At 40.4% G+C, this 20,853-nt stretch overlaps 1 protein-coding gene across 1 annotated transcript in view; it reads left to right on the forward strand.

Annotated features, from left to right (window-relative positions):
* LOC139765788 (uncharacterized) overlaps window positions 1–3,681 on the forward strand; it is a 121,683-nt gene extending 118,002 nt beyond the window's left edge. Inside the window, exon 4 of the mRNA XM_071693583.1 lies at window positions 2,473–3,681. Coding sequence (XP_071549684.1) covers window positions 2,473–2,490 — 18 coding nt within the window. The 3' untranslated portion in view covers window positions 2,491–3,681. The remainder of the gene's footprint in view (window positions 1–2,472) is intronic.
* Window positions 3,682–20,853: the final 17,172 nt, after the last annotated feature.

Genomic DNA, 20,853 nt, shown 5'->3' on the forward strand with positions numbered 1-20,853 from the left:
TGCATTACATCCTGGATAAAAAAACTTTTCACTGCTTCTCCCAACTTGGTTCCTACACCATATACTATTAGTACCTTCCACAGAGCATCTCTATCAACTCTATCTTATGCCTTCGCCAGATCCATAAATGCTACTTAAAAATCCATTTGCTTTTCTAAGTATTTCTCACATACATTCTTCAAAGCAAACACCTGATCCACATATCCTCCACTACTTCTGAAACCACATTGCTCTTACCCAATCTTATGCTCTGTACTTGCCTTCACCCTTTCAATCAATACCCTCCCATATAAATTCCTAGGAATACTCAACAAACTTATACCTCTGTAATTTGCGCACTCACTTTTATCCCCTTTGACTTTGTACAATGGCTCCATGCAAGGACTCCGCCAATCCTCAGGCACCTCACCATGTGTCATCCATGCATTAGATAACTTTACCAACCAGTCAACAATACTGTCACCCCTCTTTTTAATTCATTCCACTGCAATACCATCCAAACCCGCTGCCTTGCCGGCTTTTATCTTCCGCAAAGCTTTTACTACCTCTTTTCTGTTTACTAAATCATTCTCCCTAACCCTCTCACTTTGCACACCACTTCGACCAACACGCCTTATATCTGCCACCCTATCATGAAACGCATTCAACAAACTTTCAAAATAATCACTTCATCTCCTTCTCATATCACAACTACTTGATATCACCTACCCATTAGCCCCCTTCACTGATGTTCCCAATTATTCCATTGTCTTTCGCACTTTTTCACCTTCTTCCAAAACTTTTTTTTGTTCTCCCTATAATTTGATTATACTTTCTCAACCTAACTCTCATTTGGCCTCTTTTTCACCTCTTACACCTTTCTCTTGATCTCTTGCACCTTTCTCTTGACCTCCTGCCTCTTTCTTTTATACATCTTCCACTCACTTGCATTATTTCCTTGCAAAAATCGTCTAAATGCCTCTCTCTTCTCTTTCACTAATAATCTTGCCTCTTCATCTCACCACTCACTTCACTTTCTGATTTTCCCACCTCCCACGCTTCTCATGCCAGAAGCATCTTTTGCGCAAGCCATCACTCTTTACCTAAATACATCCCATTCCTCCCCCACTCCCCTTACGTCCTTTGTTCTTACCTTTTTCCTTTCTGTACTCAGTCCCTCCTGGTACTTCCTCACACAAGTCTCCTTCCCAAGTTCACTTACTCTCACCACTCTTTTCACCCCAACATTCTCTCTTCCTTTCTTACATCCTCTACAAATCTTCACCTTTGCCTCTACAAGATAATGATCAGACATCCCTCCAGTTGCACCCCTGGTCACATGAACATCCAAAAGAGTGTCTTTTGCGCACCTATCAATTAACACGTAATCCAATAACGCTCTCTGCCCATCTCTCCTATTTACATACGTATACTTATATATATTTCTCTTTTTAAACCACGTATTCCCAATCACCAGTCTTTTTTCAGCATATAGATCTATAAGCTCTTCATCATTTCCATTTACAACACTGAACACCCCATGTATACCAACGTACACATGCCACATTACTCACCTTTGCATTTGAATCACCCATCACTATAACCCGATCTCGTGCATCGAAACTACTAACACACTCACTCAGCTGCTCCCAAAACACTTGCCTCGCATTATCTTTCTTCCCATGCTTAGGTGCATATGCACCAATAATAACCCATCTCTCTCCATCCACTTTTAGTTTTATCCATATCAATCTAGAATTTACTTTTTTACACTCTATCACATACTGCCACCACTCCTGTTTCAGGAGTAGTGCTACTCCTTCCCTTGCTCTTGTTCTGTCACTAACCCCTGACTTTACTCCCAAGACATTCCCAAACTACTCTTCCCCTTTACACTTGAGCTTCGTTTCACTCAGAGGCAAAACATCCAGGCTCCTTTCCTTGAACATGCTACCTATATATGTATGTTCCTATAAGGCTCAGTCCTCTGTTCTTGACGTTACTTTGCTAATGCGGGAAATGGCAAATAATCATAAATTATATATATAAATTTAGTTAATTCATTTGCGATTGTGATGATGAGTAGTTGAGAAAATACAATAAGAATAGACTGACCGTTTGCATGTAAAGTGAGGTATGCTCCTCGTATTTAATGACCTTAATTCTCTCCATTCTAATATTGTGGAAATGTTTTCAGTTTGTTAGCGGTGAGTCATTAGGCTTCTCCCACATTGTCGTTAATAGATGATTTCACTCACACAGCTTTAGGAATTTTGTTTTAATCTCTCCCATTCTCTGAAGGTCTCTCTATACATGTACACACTGAAACTCACACAGGCACACAGGATGTGTGTTTGTTTTGTCTGTGTTTGGTTGAGTTGAAATATGTCAGTGATAGTAATTATGTGAAGATATTATATGAGTTTGGTTGAGTTGAAATATATCAATGATAGTAATTATGTGAAGGCATTATATCGATGCATTTGCTTACAGACGGAAATCCCAGCATAACCTACCCAGCCTACGTTGACCTGGTCTGATGTTCCACATGTCCCACCGATCCTGATGCTGACTCACTGAACACACAAGACTGTGGTATCCCATCAACCTTCCTCCAGCAGAACTTTCAGAAGAGTTTGGATGGATTACGAATTTTCTTATTTTCTAACAAGATGTTTCAAGTTTTACATTAGTTTGACAAAGCTACAAATAAACCTATTCTGAAGACCATCAGAGATATACTTGATGAGAATCATCTGATACTGACCATGAGGGACACAACAAGTTCATCATTATCGTCATAAGCAAAATGATTCTCTCATGATATGGAAAAGAGACAGAAAATATATTTCATCCTTTCTGTAGAAAACGAGACAAAAATGATGACACAGATTCAAGTAATAGCTATATAAAATCTCTAACCACTTTGTATATTTCACTGAAATGTGCTTTGCCAATTCTTGACCATCTATCTACAAATAAAAGATAATGATTTCAAGTTTTGATAATTGAATAATGAAAAAAAAATGTTAAGCAAAAGAAAAAAAATCTAAGTTTTCCAACCAAAACAAATAATGATTAAAATAGATTGGAAGTGACAAAAGCATAGGATGGACAGTGATCATATGTCAGATCTGGGTTGTCATTTGTCAGAGCTTGTCAGTCATTTATCAGACCAAGGCTGTTAATTGTCAATCTTGGCTGTCTTTTGTCAGAACTGGGCAGTCAATTGTCAGACCTGGACTGTCATATGTTTCAGCTAGGTTATGTTTTCTCAGACCTGGGGATTCATTTGTCATACTGGGCTGTCATTTCTCAGACGTGGCTGTCATTTTTCTATTGCTGCCGTCATATGTCGGCCTAAGTTGTCATTTGTCAAACCTGGGCTAACGCTTGTCAATCATGTCTGTCATTGATCAGACCTAGACTGTCATTTATCGATTTTAGCTATCACCTGTCAGACCTTGGAATGTTAATAAGAAAACCTTGCTCAATAATAAAGCTAGAAGCACGATAGATTAGCATATACTTTTAAATGAAGTATATTTGTGGGAGCAAAACCTGGACATTAGTTACCGCAGGTCGAGCAGTCTAACATATTTGGAGCCTGTAGAGGAGTCTGTTTGTTTAGGTGTCAGAAATAAGTTTACTATCTTCAGAATAATTCATGATCTTATATGTAATAGATTCAAACATATGATAATAAAGTACCAGTACTCATAGCACCTTCATTTATCAAGTCCTGCAAATACATACATAAACAATGAAATGGTAATAAAAGATGAAAATAAAAGCTTTTACATCCACGGCATGATCAAGCTCACATAGGTAGGCTCTCTCTCTCTCTCTATGTATATATATATATATATATATATATATATATATATATATATATATATATATATATATATATATATATATATATATATATATATATATATATATATATATATATATATATATATATATATAAATATCTATTCTATTCTACTTTGTCGCTGTCTCCCGCGTTAGCGAGGTAGCGCAAGGAAACAGACGAAAGAAAGGCCCAACCCACCCACATACACATGTATATACATACACGTCCACACACGCACATATTCATACCTATGCATCTCAACCGATACATATATGTACACACACAGACATATACATATATACACATGTACATGATTCATACTGTCTGCCTTTATTCATTCCCATCGCCACCCCGCCACACATGAAATAACAACCCTCTCCCCCCGCATGTGCGCGAGGTAGCGCTAGGAATAGACACAAAGGCCACATTCGTTCACACAGTCTGTAGCTGTCATGTAATAATGCAACAAAACCACAGCTCCCTTTCGACATCCAGGCCCCACACAACTTTTCATGTTTACCCCAGACGTTTCACATGCCCTGGTTCAATCCATTGACAGCACGTCGACCCCGGTATACCACATCGTTCCAATTCACTCTATTCCTTGCACGCCTTTAACCCTCCTGCATGTTCAGGCCCCGATCACTCAAAACCTTTTTCACTCCATCTTTCCCTCTCCAATTTGTTCTCCCACTTCTCGTTCCCTCCACCTCCGACACAGATATCCTCTCGGTCAATCTTTCCTCATTCATTCTCTCCATGTGACCAAAGCATTTCAAAACACCCTCTTCTGCTCTCTCAACAATAATATTATATTATTATTATCATTATTAGTATATATATATATATATATATATATATATATATATATATATATATATATATATATATATATATATATATATATATATATATATATATATGTATATATATATATATATATATATATATATATATATATATATATATATATATATATATATATATATATATATATATATATATATATATATATATATATATATATATATATATATATATATTATCCCTGGGGATAGGGGAGAAAGAATACTTCCCACGTATTCCCTGCGTGTCGTAGAAGGCGAATAAAAGGGAAGGGAGCGGGGGGCTGGAAATCCTCCCCTCTCGTTTTTTTTTTTTTAATTTTCCAAAAGAAGGAACGGAGAAGGGGGCCAGGTGAGGATGTTCCCTCAAAGGCCCAGTCCTCTGTTCTTAACGCTACCTCGCTATCGCGGGAAATGGCGAATAGTATGAAGAAGAAGAAGAATATATATATATATATATATAATATATATATATATATATATATATATATATATATATATATATATATATATATATATATATATATATATATATATATATATATATATATATATATATATATATATATATATATATATACACATACATATATATATACATATATATATATACATATACATTTTTTTTTTTTTTTTTTTTTTTGCTTTGTCACTGTCTCCCGCGTTTGCGAGGTAGCGCAAGGAAACAGACGAAAGAAATGGCCCAACCCACCCCCATACACATGCCTTGATTCAATCCACCGACAGCACATCAACCCCGGTACACCACATCGCTCCAATTCACTCTATTCTTTGCCCTCCTTTCACCCTCCTGCATGTTCAGGCCCCGATCACACAAAATCTTTTTCACTCCATCTTTCCACCTCCAATTTGGTCTCCCTCTTCTCCTCGTTCCCTCCACCTCCGACACATATATCCTCTTGGTCAATCTTTCCTCACTCATCCTCTCCATGTGACCATTTCAAAACACCCTCTTCTGCTCTCTCAACCACGCTTTTTTTTATTTCCACACATCTCTCTTACCCTTACGTTACTTACTCGATCAAACCACCTCACACCACACATTGTCCTCAAACATCTCACTTCCAGCATATCCATCCTCCTGCGCACAACTCTATCCATAGTCCACGCCTCGCAACCATACAACATTGTTGGAACCACTATTCCTTCAAACATACCCATTTTTGCTTTCCGAGATAATGTTCTCGACTTCCACACATTCTTCAAGGCTCCCAGAATTTTCGTCCCCTCCCCCACCCTATGATCCACCTCCGCTTCCATGGTTCCATCCGCTGCCAGATCCACTCCCAGATATCTAAAACACTTCACTTCCTCCAGTTTTTCTCCATTCAAACTCACCTCCCAATTGACTTGACCCTCAACCCTACTGCACCTAATAACCTTGCTCTTATTCACATTTACTCTTAACTTTCTTCTTTCACACACTTTACCAAACTCAGTCACCAGCTTCTGCAGTTTCTCACATGAATCAGCCATCAGCGCTGTATCATCAGCGAACAACAACTGACTCACTTCCCAAGCTCTCTCATCCCCAACAGACTTCATACTTGCCCCTCTCTCCAAAACTCTTGCATTCACCTCCCTAACAACCCCATCCATAAACAAATTAAACAACCATGGAGACATCACACACCCCTGCCGCAAACCTACATTCACTGAGAACCAATCACTTTCCTCTCTTCCTACACGTACACATGCCTTACATCCTCGATAAAAACTTTTCACTGCTTCTAACAACTTACCTCTCACACCATATATTCTTAATACCTTCCACAGAGCATCTCTATCAACTCTATCATATGCCTTCTCCAGATCCATAAATGCTACATACAAATCCATTTGCTTTTCTAAGTATTTCTCACATACATTCTTCAAAGCAAACACCTGATCCACACATCCTCTACCACTTCTGAAACCACACTGCTCTTCCCCAATCTGATGCTCTGTACATGCCTTCACCCTCTCAATCAATACCCTCCCATATAATTTACCAGGAATACTCAACAAACTTATACCTCTGTAATTTGAGCACTCACTCTTATCCCCTTTGCCTTTGTACAATGGCACTATGCACGCATTCCGCCAATCCTCAGGCACCTCACCATGAGTCATACACACATTAAATAACCTTACCAACCAGTCAACAATACAGTCACCCCCTTTTTTAATAAATTCCACTGCAATACCATCCAAACCTGCTGCCTTGCCGGCTTTCATCTTCCGCAAAGCTTTTACTACCTCTTCTCTGTTTATCAACTCGTTTTCCCTAACCCTCGCACTTTGCACACCACCTCGACCAAAACACACTATATCTGCCACTCTATCATCAAACACATTCAACAAACCTTCAAAATACTCACTCCATCTCCTTCTCACATCACCACTACTTGTTATCACCTCCCCATTTGCGCCATTCACTGAAGTTCCCATTTGCTCCCTTGTCTTACGCACTTTATTTACCTCCTTCCAGAACATCTTTTTATTCTCCCTAAAATTTACTGATAGTCTCTCACCCCAACTCTCATTTGCCCTTTTTTTCACCTCTTGCACCTTTCTCTTGACCTCCTGTCTCTTTCTTTTATATGTCTCCCACTCAATTTCATTTTTTCCCTGCAAAAATCGTCCAAATGCCTCTCTCTTCTCTTTCACTAATACTCTTACTTCTTCATCCCACCACTCACTACCCTTTCTAATCAACCCACCTCCCACTCTTCTCATGCCACAAGCATCTTTTGCGCAATCCATCACTGATTCCCTAAATACATCCCATTCCTCCCCCACTCCCCTTACTTCCATTGTTCTCACCTTTTTCCATTCTGTACTCAGTCTCTCCTGGTACTTCCTCACACAAGTCTCCTTCCCAAGCTCACTTACTCTCACCACCGTCTTCATCCCAACATTCACTCTTCTTTTCTGAAAGCCCATACAAATCTTCACCTTAGCCTCCACAAGATAATGATCAGACATCCCTCCAGTTGCACCTCTCAGCACATTAACATCCAAAAGTCTCTCTTTCGCGCGCCTGTCAATTAACACGTAAACCAATAACGCTCTCTGGCCATCTCTCCTACTTACATAAGTATACTTATGTATATCTCGCTTTTTAAACCAGGTATTCCCAATCATCAGTCCTTTTTCAGCACATAAATCTATAAGCTCTTCACCATTTCCATTTACAACACTGAACACCCCATGTATACCAATTATTCCCTCAACTGCCACATTACTCACCTTTGCATTCAAATCACCTAACACTATAACCCGGTCTCGTGCATCAAAACCACTAACACACTCATTCAGCTGCTCCCAAAACACTTGCCTCTCATGATCATTCTTCTCATGCCCAGGTGCATATGCACCAATAATCACCCATCTCTCTCCATCAACTTTCAGTTTTACCCATATTAATCGAGAATTTACTTTCATACATTCTATCACATACTTCCACAACTCCTGTTTCAGGAGTACTGCTACTCCTTCCCTTGCTCTTGTCCTCTCACTAACCTCTGACTTTACTCCCAAGACATTCCCAAACCACTCTTCCCCTTTACCCTTGAGCTTCGTTTCACTCAGAGCCAAAACATCCAGGTTCCTTTCCTCAAACATACTACCTATCTCTCCTTTTTTCACATCTTGGTTACATCCACACACATTTAGGCACCCCAATCTGAGCCTTCGAGGAGGATGAGCACTCCCCGCGTGACTCCTTCTTCTGTTTCCCATTTTAGAAAGTTAAAAAAAAAAAAAAAATACAAGGAGGGGAGGATTTCTGGCCCCCCGCTCCCGTCCCCTCTAGTCGCTTTCTACGACACGCGAGGAATGCGTGGGAAGTATTCTTTCACCCCTATCCCCAGGGATAATATACATATATATATATACACATACACACACATACACACACACACGCACATATACACACACACACACATACATATATATACATGTGAAAAATGTAAGAAACAATTTGGAAAACTGAAACTTCTAGCTTGAAATGAAATGAAAAAATGAATGTCACATAATGGTTCAACCTCTGGCTATGGAAAGGAAATGTTTAATTTATTTACACAAACGTCAATAGTAGTTCTCATCAATTTAACCTCTGTATCAATAAGCTTCAATGTCTAAGCTACATTTTTTCCAATTTCACTATTTTCTTGTCAAAGCACCATGTATGAAAACTATCACTCCAGTAACACAACTATAAACATTTACTTCCCCTTTAAAAAAAGTTCTGGGGAAGTCTGTCTCCATACACTGCGGGACACTCTACCACCTGGCGAGGTTTGTGTTGCAATGGTTCTTGATTCACAAACGTAGTAGCATCACTGGTGGGCCAAGGTAGTTTCGTTGGCGAAGAGGAGCTCATGAAACATGTCAGAAAGCATGCTACTGCAGGCAGGATGTGTATATATACATATATATATGTATATATACACATATACATATATATATATATATATATATATATATATATATATATATATATATATATATATATATATATATATATATATATATATATATATATATATATATATACATATATATATATATATTTTTTTTTTTTTTTTTGCTTTGTCGCTGTCTCCCGCGTTTGCGAGGTAGCGCAAGGAAACAGACGAAAGAAATGGCCCAACCCACCCGCCATACACATGTTTATACATATGTCCACACACGCAAATATACATACCTACACAGCATTCCATGGTTTACCCCAGACGCTTCACATGCCTTGATTCAATCCACTGACAGCACGTCAACCCCGGTATACCACATCGCTCCAATTCACTCTGTTCCTTGCCCTCCTTTCACCCTCCTGCATGTTCAGGCCCCGATCACACAAAATCTTTTTCACTTCATCTTTCCACCTCCAATTTGGTCTCCCTCTTTTCCTCGTTCCCTCCACCTCCGATACATATATCCTATTAGTCAATCTTTCCTCACTCATTCTCTCCATGTGCCCAAACCATTTCAAAACACCCTCTTCTGCTCTCTCAACCACGCTCTTTTTATTTCCACACATCTCTTTTACACTTACGTTACTTAATCGATCAGACCACCTCATACCACACATTGTCCTCAAACATCTCATTTCCAGCACATCCATCCTCCTGCGCACAACTCTATCCATAGCCCACGCCTCGGAACCATACAACATTGCTGGAACCACTATTCCTTCAAACATACCCATTTTTACTTTCCGAGATAATGTTCTCGACTTCCACACATTCTTCAAGGCTCCCATATATATTGATATATATATATTTATATTTTCCTTTTTTTTTTTTTTTTACTTTGTCGCTGTCTCCCGCGTTTGCGAGGTAGCGCAAGTAAACAGACGAAAGAAATGGCCCAACCCATCCCCATACACATGTATATACATACGTCCACACACGCAAATATACATACCTACACAGCTTTCCATGGTTTACCCCAGACGCTTGACATGCCCCGATTCAATCCACTGACAGCACGTCAACCCCGGTATACCACATCGCTCCAATTCACTCTATTCCTTGCCCTCCTTTCACCCTCCTGCATGTTCAGGCCCCGATCACTCAAAATCTTTTTCACTCCATCTTTCCACCTCCAATTTGGTCTCCCTCTTCTCCTCGTTCCCTCCACCTCCGACACATATTTCCTCTTGGTCAATCTTTCCTCACTCATTCTCTCCATGTGCCCAAACCATTTCAAAACACCCTCTTCTGCTCTCTCAACCACGCTCTTTTTATTTCCACACATCTCTCTTACCCTTACGTTACTTACTCGATCAAACCACCTCACACCACACATTGTCCTCAAACATCTCATTTCCAGCACATCCATCCTCCTGCGCACAACTCTATCCATAGCCCATGCCTCGCAACCATACAGCATTGATGGAACCACTATTCCTTCAAACATACCCATTTTTGCTTTCCGAGATAATGTTCTCGACTTCCACACATTCTTCAAGGCTCCCAGAATTTTCGCCCCCTCCCCCACCCTATGATCCACTTCCGCTTCCATGGTTCCATCCGCTGCCATATCCACTCCCAGATATCAAAAACACTTCACTTCCTCCAGTTTTTCTCCATTCAAACTCACCTCCCAGTTGACTTGACCCTCAACCCTACTGTACCTAATAACCTTGCTCTTATTCACATTTACTTTTAACTTTCTTCTTCCACACACTTTACCAAACTCAGTCACCAGCTTCTGCAGTTTCTCACATGAATCAGCCACCAGCGCTGTATCTTCAGCGAACAACAACTGACTCACTTCCCAAGCTCTCTCATCCCCAACAGACTTCATACTTGCCCCTCTCTCCAAAACTCTTGCATTCACCTCCCTAACAACCCCATCCATAAACAAATTAAACAACCATGGAGACATCACACACCCCTGCCGCAAACCTACATTCACTGAGAACCAATCACTTTCCTCTCTTCCTACACGTACACATGCCTTACATCCTCGATAAAAACTTTTCACTGCTTCTAACAACTTGCCTCCCACACCATATATTCTTAATACCTTCCACAGAGCATCTCTATCAACTCTATCATATGCCTTCTCCAGATCCATAAATGCTACATACAAATCCATTTGCTTTTCTAAGTATTTCTCACATACATTCTTCAAAGCAAACACCTGATCCACACATCCTCTACCACTTCTGAAACCACACTGCTCTTCCCCAATCTGATACTCTGTACATGCCTTCACCCTCTCAATCAATACCCTCCCATATAATTTACCAGGAATTCTCAACAAACTTTTACCTCTGTAATTGGAGCACTCACTCTTATCCCCTTTGCCTTTGTACAATGGCACTATGCACGCATTCCGCCAATCCTCAGGCACCTCACCGTGAGTCATACATACATTAAATAACCTTACCATCCGGTCAACAATACAGTCACCCCCTTTTTTAATAAATTCCAGTGCAATACCATCCAAACCTGCTGCCTTGCCGGCTTTCATCTTCCGCAAAGCTTTTACTACCTCTTCTCTGTTTACCAAATCATTTTCCCTAACCCTCGCACTTTGCACACCACCTCGACTAAAAAACCCTATATCCGCCACTCTATCATCAAAGACATTCAACAAACCTTCAAAATACTCACTCCATCTCCTTCTCACATCACCACTACTTGTTATCACCTCCCCATTTGCGCCCTTCACTGAAGTTCCCATTTGCTCCCTTGTCTTACGCATTTTATTTACCTCCTTCCAGAACATCTTTTTATTCTCCCTAAAATTTAATGATACTCTCTCACTCCAAATCTCATTTGCCATTTTTTTCACCTCTTGCACCTTTCTCTGGACCTCCTATCTCTTTCTTTTATACGTCTCCCACTCAACTGCATTTTATCCTGCAAAAATCGTCCAAATGCCTCTCTCTTCTCTTTCACTAATACTCTTACTTCTTCATCCCACCACTCACTACCCTTTCTAATCAACCCACCTCCCACTCTTCTCATGCCACAAGCATCTTTTGCGCAATACATCACTGATTCCCTAAATACATCTCATTCCTCCCCCACTCCCCTTACTTCCATTGTTCTCACCTTTTTCCATTCTGTACTCAGTCTCTCCTGGTACTTCCTCACACAAGTCTCCTTCCCAAGCTCACTTACTCTCACCACCCTCTTCACCCCAACATTCATTCTTTTTCTATATATATATATGGATCATAGGGTGGGGGAGGGGGCGAAAATTCTGGGGGCCTTGAAGAATGTGTGGAAGTCGAGAACATTATCTCGGAAAGCAAAAATGGGTATGTTTGAAGGAATAGTGGTTCCAACAATGTTGTATGGTTTTGAGGCGTGGGCTATGGATAGAGTTGTGCGCAGGAGGATGGATGTGCTGGAAATGAGATGTTTGAGGACAATGTGTGGTGTGAGGTGGTTTGATCGAATGAGTAACGTAAGGGTAAGAGAGATGTGTGGAAATAAAAAGAGCGTGGTTGAGAGAGCAGAAGAGGGTGTTTTGAAGTGGTTTGGGCACATGGAGAGAATGAGTGAGGAAAGATTGATTAAGAGGATATATGTGTCGGAGGTGGAGGGAACGAGGAGAAGAGGGAGACCAAATTGGAGGTGGAAAGATGGAGTGAAAAAGATTTTGTGTGATCGGGGCCTGAACATGCAGGAGGGTGAAAGGAGGGCAAGGAATAGAGTGAATTGGAGCGATGTGGTATACCGGGGTTGACGTGCTGTCAGTGGATTGAATCAAGGCATGTGAAGCGTCTGGGGTAAACCATGGAAAGCTGTGTAGGTATGTATATTTGCGTGTGTGTGGACGTATGTATATACATGTGTATGGGGGGGGGGGGGTTGTGCCATTTCTTTCGTCTGTTTCCTTGCGCTACCTCGCAAACGCGGGAGACAGCGACAAAGTATAAAAAAAAAAAAAAATATATATATATATTTATATATATATATATATATATATATATATATATATATATATATATATATATATATATATATATATATATATATATATATATATATATATATATATCATACAAACCTCCAGATGTTTGGACCGAACCCGGACCCCTGTGCAAGAGGCAGGAATCCCAACCTCTAGGCTATGGGCCTGGCTGAAAGGAAATAACTATTCGAATACTATGTACTCGAATACCCTTCGTCTCATATTGGTGAGCAACGGGATCTACACCGATTATTTCCCAACAGGCGCACACAGCCAGCAGATAGCATTTTACCGAACCTAACTGTACAACGCGGAGGTATACGAATACGAATAAAGTGCATATGAACGCGCACATTCATAGAACATGCAAACCTTCAACAGCCAGGATCGAACCCGGGACAACTGTGCAAAAATATATATATATATATATGAATATATATATATATATATGTATATATATATATGTATATATATATATATATATATATATATATATATATATATATATATATATATATATATATATATATATATATATATATATATATATATATATATATATATATATATATATATATATATATATATATATATATATATATATATATATATATATATATATATATATATATATATATATATATTCCTTGCCCTCCTTTCACCCTCCTGCATGTTCAGGCCCCGATCACACAAAATCTTTTTCACTCCATCTTTCCACCTCCAATTTGGTGTCCCATTTCTCCTCGTTCCCTCCACCTCCGACACATATATCCTCTTGGTCAATCTTTCCTCACTCATTCTCTCCATGTGCCCAAACCATTTCAAAACACCCTCTTCTGCTCTCTCAAAAACGCTCTTTTTATTTCCACACATCACTCTTACCCTTACGTTACTTACTCGATCAAACCACCTCACACCACACATTGTCCTCAAACATCTCATTTCCAGCACATCCACCCTCCTGCGAACAACTCGATCCAAAGCCCACGCCTCTCAATCATACAAAATTATTGGAACCACTATTCCTTCAAACATACCCATTTTTGCTTTCCGAGATAATGTTCTCGACTTCCACATATTCTTCAAGGCTCCCAGGATTTTCGCCCCCTCCCCCACCCTATGATCCACTTCCGCTTCCATGGTTCCATCCGCTGCCAGATCCACTCCCAGATATCTAAAACACTTTACTTTCTCCAGTTTTTCTCCATTCAAACTTACCTCCCAATTGACTCGACCCTCAACCCTACTGTACCTAATAACCTTGCTCTTATTCACATTTACTCTTAACTTTCTTTTTTTACACACTTTACCAAACTCAGTCACCAGCTTCTGCAGTTTCTCACATGAATTAGCCACCAGCGCTGTACCATCAGCGAACAACAACTGACTCACATCCAAAGCTCTCTCATCCACAACAGACTTCATACTTGCCCCTCTCTCCAAAACTCTTGCACTCACCTTCCTAACAACCCCTTCCATAAACAAATTAAACAACCATGGAGACATCACACACCCCTGCCGCAAACCTACATTCACTGAGAAGCAATCACTTTCCTCTCTTCCTACACGTACACATGCCATACAACCTCGATAAAAACTTTTCACTGCTTCTACCAACTTGCCTCCCACACCATATATTCTTAATACCTTCCACAGAGCATCTCTAAAAACTCTATCATATACCTTCTCCAGATCCATAAATGCTACATACAAATCCATTTGCTTTCCTAAGTATTTCTCACATACATTCTTCAAAGCAAACACCTGATCCACACATCCTCTACCACTTCTGAAACCACACTGCCCTTCCCCAATCTGATGCTATATATATATATATATATATATATATATATATATATATGGTTTAAAAAGCGAGATATACATAAGTATACTTATGTAAGTAGGAGAGATGGCCAGAGAGCGTTATTGGATTACGTGTTAATTGACAGGCGTGCGAAAGAGAGACTTTTGGATGTTAATGTGCTGAGAGGTGCAACTGGAGGGATGTCTGATCATTATCTTGTGGAGGCTAAGGTGAAGATTAGTATGGGTTTTCAGAAAAGAGGAGTGAATGTTGGGGTGAAGAAGGTGGTGAGAGTAAGTGAGCTTGGGAAGGAGACCTGTGTGGGGAAGTACCAGGAGAGACTGTGTACAGAATGGAAAAAGGTGAGAACAATGGAAGTAAGGGGAGTCGGGGAGGAATGGGATGTATTTAGGGAATCAGTGATGGATTGCGCAAAAGATGCTTGTGGCATGAGAAGAGTGGGAGGTGGGCTGTTTAGAAAGGGTAGTGAGTGGTGGGATGAAGAAGTAAGAGTATTAGTGAAAGAGAAGAGAGAGGCATTTGGACGATTTTTGCAGGGAAAAAATGCAATTGAGTGGGAGAAGTATAAAAGAAAGAGACAGGAGGTCAAGAGAAAGGTGCAAGAGGTGAAAAAAAGGGCAAATGAGAGTTGGGGTGAGAGACTATCAGTAAATTTTAGGGAGAATAAAAAGATGTTCTGGAAGGAGGTAAATAGGGTGCGTAAGACAAGGGAGCAAATGGGAACTTCAGTGAAGGGCGTAAATGGGGAGGTGATAACAAGTAGCGGTGATGTGAGAAGGAGATGGAATGAGTATTTTGAAGGTTTGTTGAATGTGTCTGATGACAGAGTGGCAGATATAGGGTGTTTTGGTCGAGGTGGTGTGCAAAGTGAGAGGGTTAGGGAAAATGATTTGGTAAACAGAGAAGAGGTAGTAAAAGCTTTGCGGAAGATGAAAGCCGGCAAGGCAGCAGGTTTGGATGGTATTGCAGTGGAATTTATTAAGAAAGGGGGTGACTGTATTGTTGACTGGTTGGTAAGGTTATTTAATGTATGTATGACTCATGGTGAGGTGCCTGAGGATTGGCGGAATGCGTGCATAGTGCCATTGTACAAAGGCAAAGGGGATAAGAGTGAGTGCTCAAATTACAGAGGTATAAGTTTGTTGAGTATTCCTGGTAAATTATATGGGAGGGTATTGATTGAGAGGGTGAAGGCATGTACAGAGCATCAGATTGGGGAAGAGCAGTGCGGTTTCAGAAGTGGTAGAGGATGTGTGGATCAGGTGTTTGCTTTGAAGAATGTATGTGAGAAATACTTAGAAAAGCAAATGGATTTGTATGTAGCATTTATGGATCTGGAGAAGGCATATGATAGAGTTGATAGAGATGCTCTGTGGAAGGTATTAAGAATATATGGTGTGGGAGGCAAGTTGTTAGAAGCAGTGAAAAGTTTTTATCGAGGATGTAAGGCATGTGTACGTGTAGGAAGAGAGGAAAGTGATTGGTTCTCAGTGAATGTAGGTTTGCGGCAGGGGTGTGTGATGTCTCCATGGTTGTTTAATTTGTTTATGGATGGGGTTGTAAGGGAGGTAAATGCAAGAGTCCTGGAAAGAGGGGCAAGTATGAAGTCTGTTGGGGATGAGAGAGCTTGGGAAGTGAGTCAGTTGTTGTTCGCTGATGATACAGCGCTGGTGGCTGATTCATGTGAGAAACTGCAGAAGCTGGTGACTGAGTTTGGTAAAGTGTGTGGAAGAAGAAAGTTGAGAGTAAATGTGAATAAGAGCAAGGTTATTAGGTACAGTAGGGTGAGGGTCAAGTCAATTGGGAGGTGAGTTTGAATGGAGAAAAACTGGAGGAAGTGAAGTGTTTTAGATATCTGGGAGTGGATCTGTCAGCGGATGGAACCATGGAAGCGGAAGTGGATCATAGGGTGGGGGAGGGGGCGAAAATTTTGGGAGCCTTGAAAAATGTGTGGAAGTCGAGAACATTATCTCGGAAAGCAAAAATGGGTATGTTTGAGGGAATAGTGGTTCCAACAATGCTGTATGGTTGCGAGGCGTGGGCTATGGATAGAGATGTGCGCAGGAGGATGGATGTGCTGGAAATGAGATGTTTGAGGACAATGTGTGGTGTGAGGTGGTTTGATCGAGTAAGTAACGTAAGGGTAAGAGAGATGTGTGGAAATAAAAAGAGCGTGGTTGAGAGAGCAGAAGAGGGTGTTTTGAAATGGTTTGGGCACATGGAGAGAATGAGTGAGGAGAGATTGACCAAGAGGATATATGTGTCGGAGGTGGAGGGAACGAGGAGAAGAGGGAGACCAAATTGGAGGTGGAAAGATGGAGTGAAAAAGATTTTGTGTGATCGGGGCCTGAACATGCAGGAGGGTGAAAGGAGGGCAAGAAATAGAGTGAATTGGAGTCATGTGGTATACAGGGGTTGACGTGCTGTCAGTGGATTGAAGCAAGGCATGTGAAGCGTCTGGGGTAAACCATGGAAAGCTGTGTAGGTATGTATATTTGCGTGTGTGGACGTGTGTATGTACATGTGTATGGGGGGGGGGGGGGGTGGGCCATTTCTTTCGTCTGTTTCCTTGCGCTACCTCGCAAACGCGGGAGACAGCGACAAAGTATAAAAAAAAAAAAAAAAAAAAAAATATATATATATATATATATATATATATATATATATATATATATATATATATATATATATATATATATATATATATATATATATATATATATATATATATATATCATCCCTTGGGATAGGGGAGAAAGAATACTTCCCACGTATTCCCTGCGTGTCGTAGAAGGCGACTGAAAGGGGAGGGAGCGGGGGGCTGGAAATCCTCCCGTCTTTTTTTTTTTTTTAAATTTTCCAAAAGAAGGAGCAGAGAAGTGGGCCAGGTGAGGATATTCCCTCAGAGGCCCAATCCTCTGTTCCTAACGCTACCTTGCTAATGCGGGAAATGGCGAATAGTTTGAAAGAAAGAAATATATATATGTACATATATATATATATATCGCAACCTCGCAAACGCGGGAGACAGCGACAAAGTATAATAAAAAAAAAAAAAAAATATATATATATATATATATATATATATATATATATATATATATATATATATATATATATATATATATATATATATGTATATATATATTTGCTTTTTCGCTGTCTCCCGCGTTTGCGAGGTAGCGCAACGAAACAGACGATAGAAATGGCCCAACCCACCCCAATACACATGTATATACATACGTCCACACACGAAAATATACATACCTACACAGCTTTCCATGGTTTACCCCTGACGCTTCACATGCCCTGATTCAATCCACTGACAGCACGTCAACTCCGGTATACCATATCGATTCAATTCACTCTATTCCTTGCCCTCCTTTCACCCTCCTGTATGTTCAGGCCCCGATCACACAAAATTTTTTTCACTCCATCTTTCCACTTCCAATTTGGTCTCCCACTTCTCCTCGTTCCATCCACCTCCGACACATATATCCTCTTGGTCAATCTTTCCTCACTCATTCTCTCCATGTGCCCAAACCATTTCAAAACACCCTCTTCTGCTCTCCCAACCACGCTCTTTTTATTTCCACACATCTCTCTTACCCTTACGTTACTTACTCGATCAAACCACCTCACACCACACATTGTCCTTAAACATCTCATTTCGAGCACATCCATCCTCCTGCGCACAACTCTATCCATAGCCTACGCCTCGCAACCATACAACATTTTTGGAACCACTATTCCTTCAAACATACCCATTTTTGCTTTCCGAGATAATGTTCTCGACTTCCACACATTCTTCAAGGCTCCCAGAATTTTCGCCCCCTCCCCCACCCTATGTTCCACTTCAGCTTCCATGGTTCCATCCGCTGCCAGATCCACTCCCAGATATCTAAAACACTTTACTTCCTCCAGTTTTTCTCCATTCAAACTTACCTCCCAATTGACTTGACTCTCAACCCTACTGTACCTAATAACCTTGCTCTTATTCACATTTACTCTTAACTTTCTTCTTTCACACACTTTACCAAACTCAGTCACCAGCTTCTGCAGTTTCTCACATGAATTAGCCACCAGCGCTGTACCATCAGCGAACAACAACTGAGTCACTTCCTAAGCTCTCTCATCCCCAACAGACTTCATACTTGCCCCTCTTTCCAAAACTCTTGCATTCATCTCCCTAACAACCCTATACATAAACAAATTAAACAACCATGGAGACATCACACACCCCTGCCGCAAACCTACATTCACTGAGAACCAATCACATTCCTCTCTTCCAACACGTACACATGCCTGACATCCTCGATAAAAACTTTTCACTGCTTGTAACAACTTGCCTCCCACACCATATATTCTTAATACCTTCCACAGAGCATCTCTATCAACTATATCATATGCCTTCTCCAGATCCATAAATGCTACATACAAATCCATTTGCTTTTCTAAGTATTTCTCACATACATTCTTCAAAGCAAACACCTGATCCACACATCCTCTACCACTTCTGAAACCACACTGGTCTTCCCCATTCTGATGCTCTGTACATGCCTTCACCCTCTCAATCAATACCCTCCCATATAATTTACCAGGAATACTTAACAAACTTATACCTCTGTAATTTGAGCACTCACTATTATCCCCTTTGCCTTCGTACAATGGCACTATGCACGCATTCCGCCAATCCTCAGGCACCTCACCATGAGTCATACCTACATTAAATAACCTTACGAACCAGTCAATAATACAGTCACCCCCTTTTTTAATAAATTCCACTGCAATACCATCCAAACCTGCTGCCTTGCCGGCTTTCATCTTCCACAAAACTTTTACTACCTCTTCTCTATTTACCAAATCATTTTCTCTAACCCTCTCACTTTGCACACCACCTCGACCAAAACACCCTATATCTGCCACTCTATCTACAAACAAATTCAAGAAGCCTTCATAATACTCACTCCATCTCCTTCTCACATCACCACTACTTGTTATCAACTCCCCATTTGCGTCCTTCACTGAAGTTCCCATTTGCTCCCTTGTCTTACGCACTTTATTTACCTCCTTCCAGAATATCTTTTTAATATCCCAAAAATTTAATGATACTCTCTCACCCCAACTCTCATTTGCCCTCTTTTTCACCTCTTGCACCTTTCTCTTGACCTCCTGTCTCTTTCTTTTATACATCTCCCACTCAAATGCATTTTTTCCCTGCAAAAATCGACAAAATGCCTCTCTCTTCTCTTTCACTAATAATCTTACTTCTTCATCCCACCACTCACTACCCTTTCTAATTAACCCACCACCCACTCTTCTCATGCCACAAGCATCTTTTGCGCAATCCATCACTGATTCCCTAAATACATCCCATTCCTCTCCCACTCCTCTTACTTCCATTGTTCTCACCTTTTCCCATTCTGTACTCAGTCTCTCCTGGTACTTCCTCACACAAGTCTCCTTCCCAAGCTCACTTACTCTCACCACCCTCTTCACCCAACATTCACTCTTCTTTTCTGAAAACCCATACAAATCTTCACCTTAGCCTCCACAAGATAATGATCAGACATCCCTCCAGTTGCACCCCTCAGCACATTAACATCCAAAAGTCTCTCTTTCGCGCGCCTGTCAATTAACACGTAATCCAACAACGCTCTCTGGCCATCTCTCCTACTTACATACGTATACTTATGTATATCTCGCTTTTTAAACCAGGTATTCCCAATCATCAGTCCTTTTTCAGCACATAAATCTATAAGCTCTTCACCATTTCCATTTACAACACTGAACACCCCTTGTATACCAATTATTCCCTCAACTGCCACATTACTCACCTTTGCATTCAAATCACCCATCACTATAACCCGGTCACGTGCATCAAAACCACTAACACACTCATT

The sequence above is a fragment of the Panulirus ornatus genome, chromosome 56 (genome assembly GCF_036320965.1).
Source record: "Panulirus ornatus isolate Po-2019 chromosome 56, ASM3632096v1, whole genome shotgun sequence".
NCBI lineage: Eukaryota > Metazoa > Arthropoda > Malacostraca > Decapoda > Palinuridae > Panulirus > Panulirus ornatus.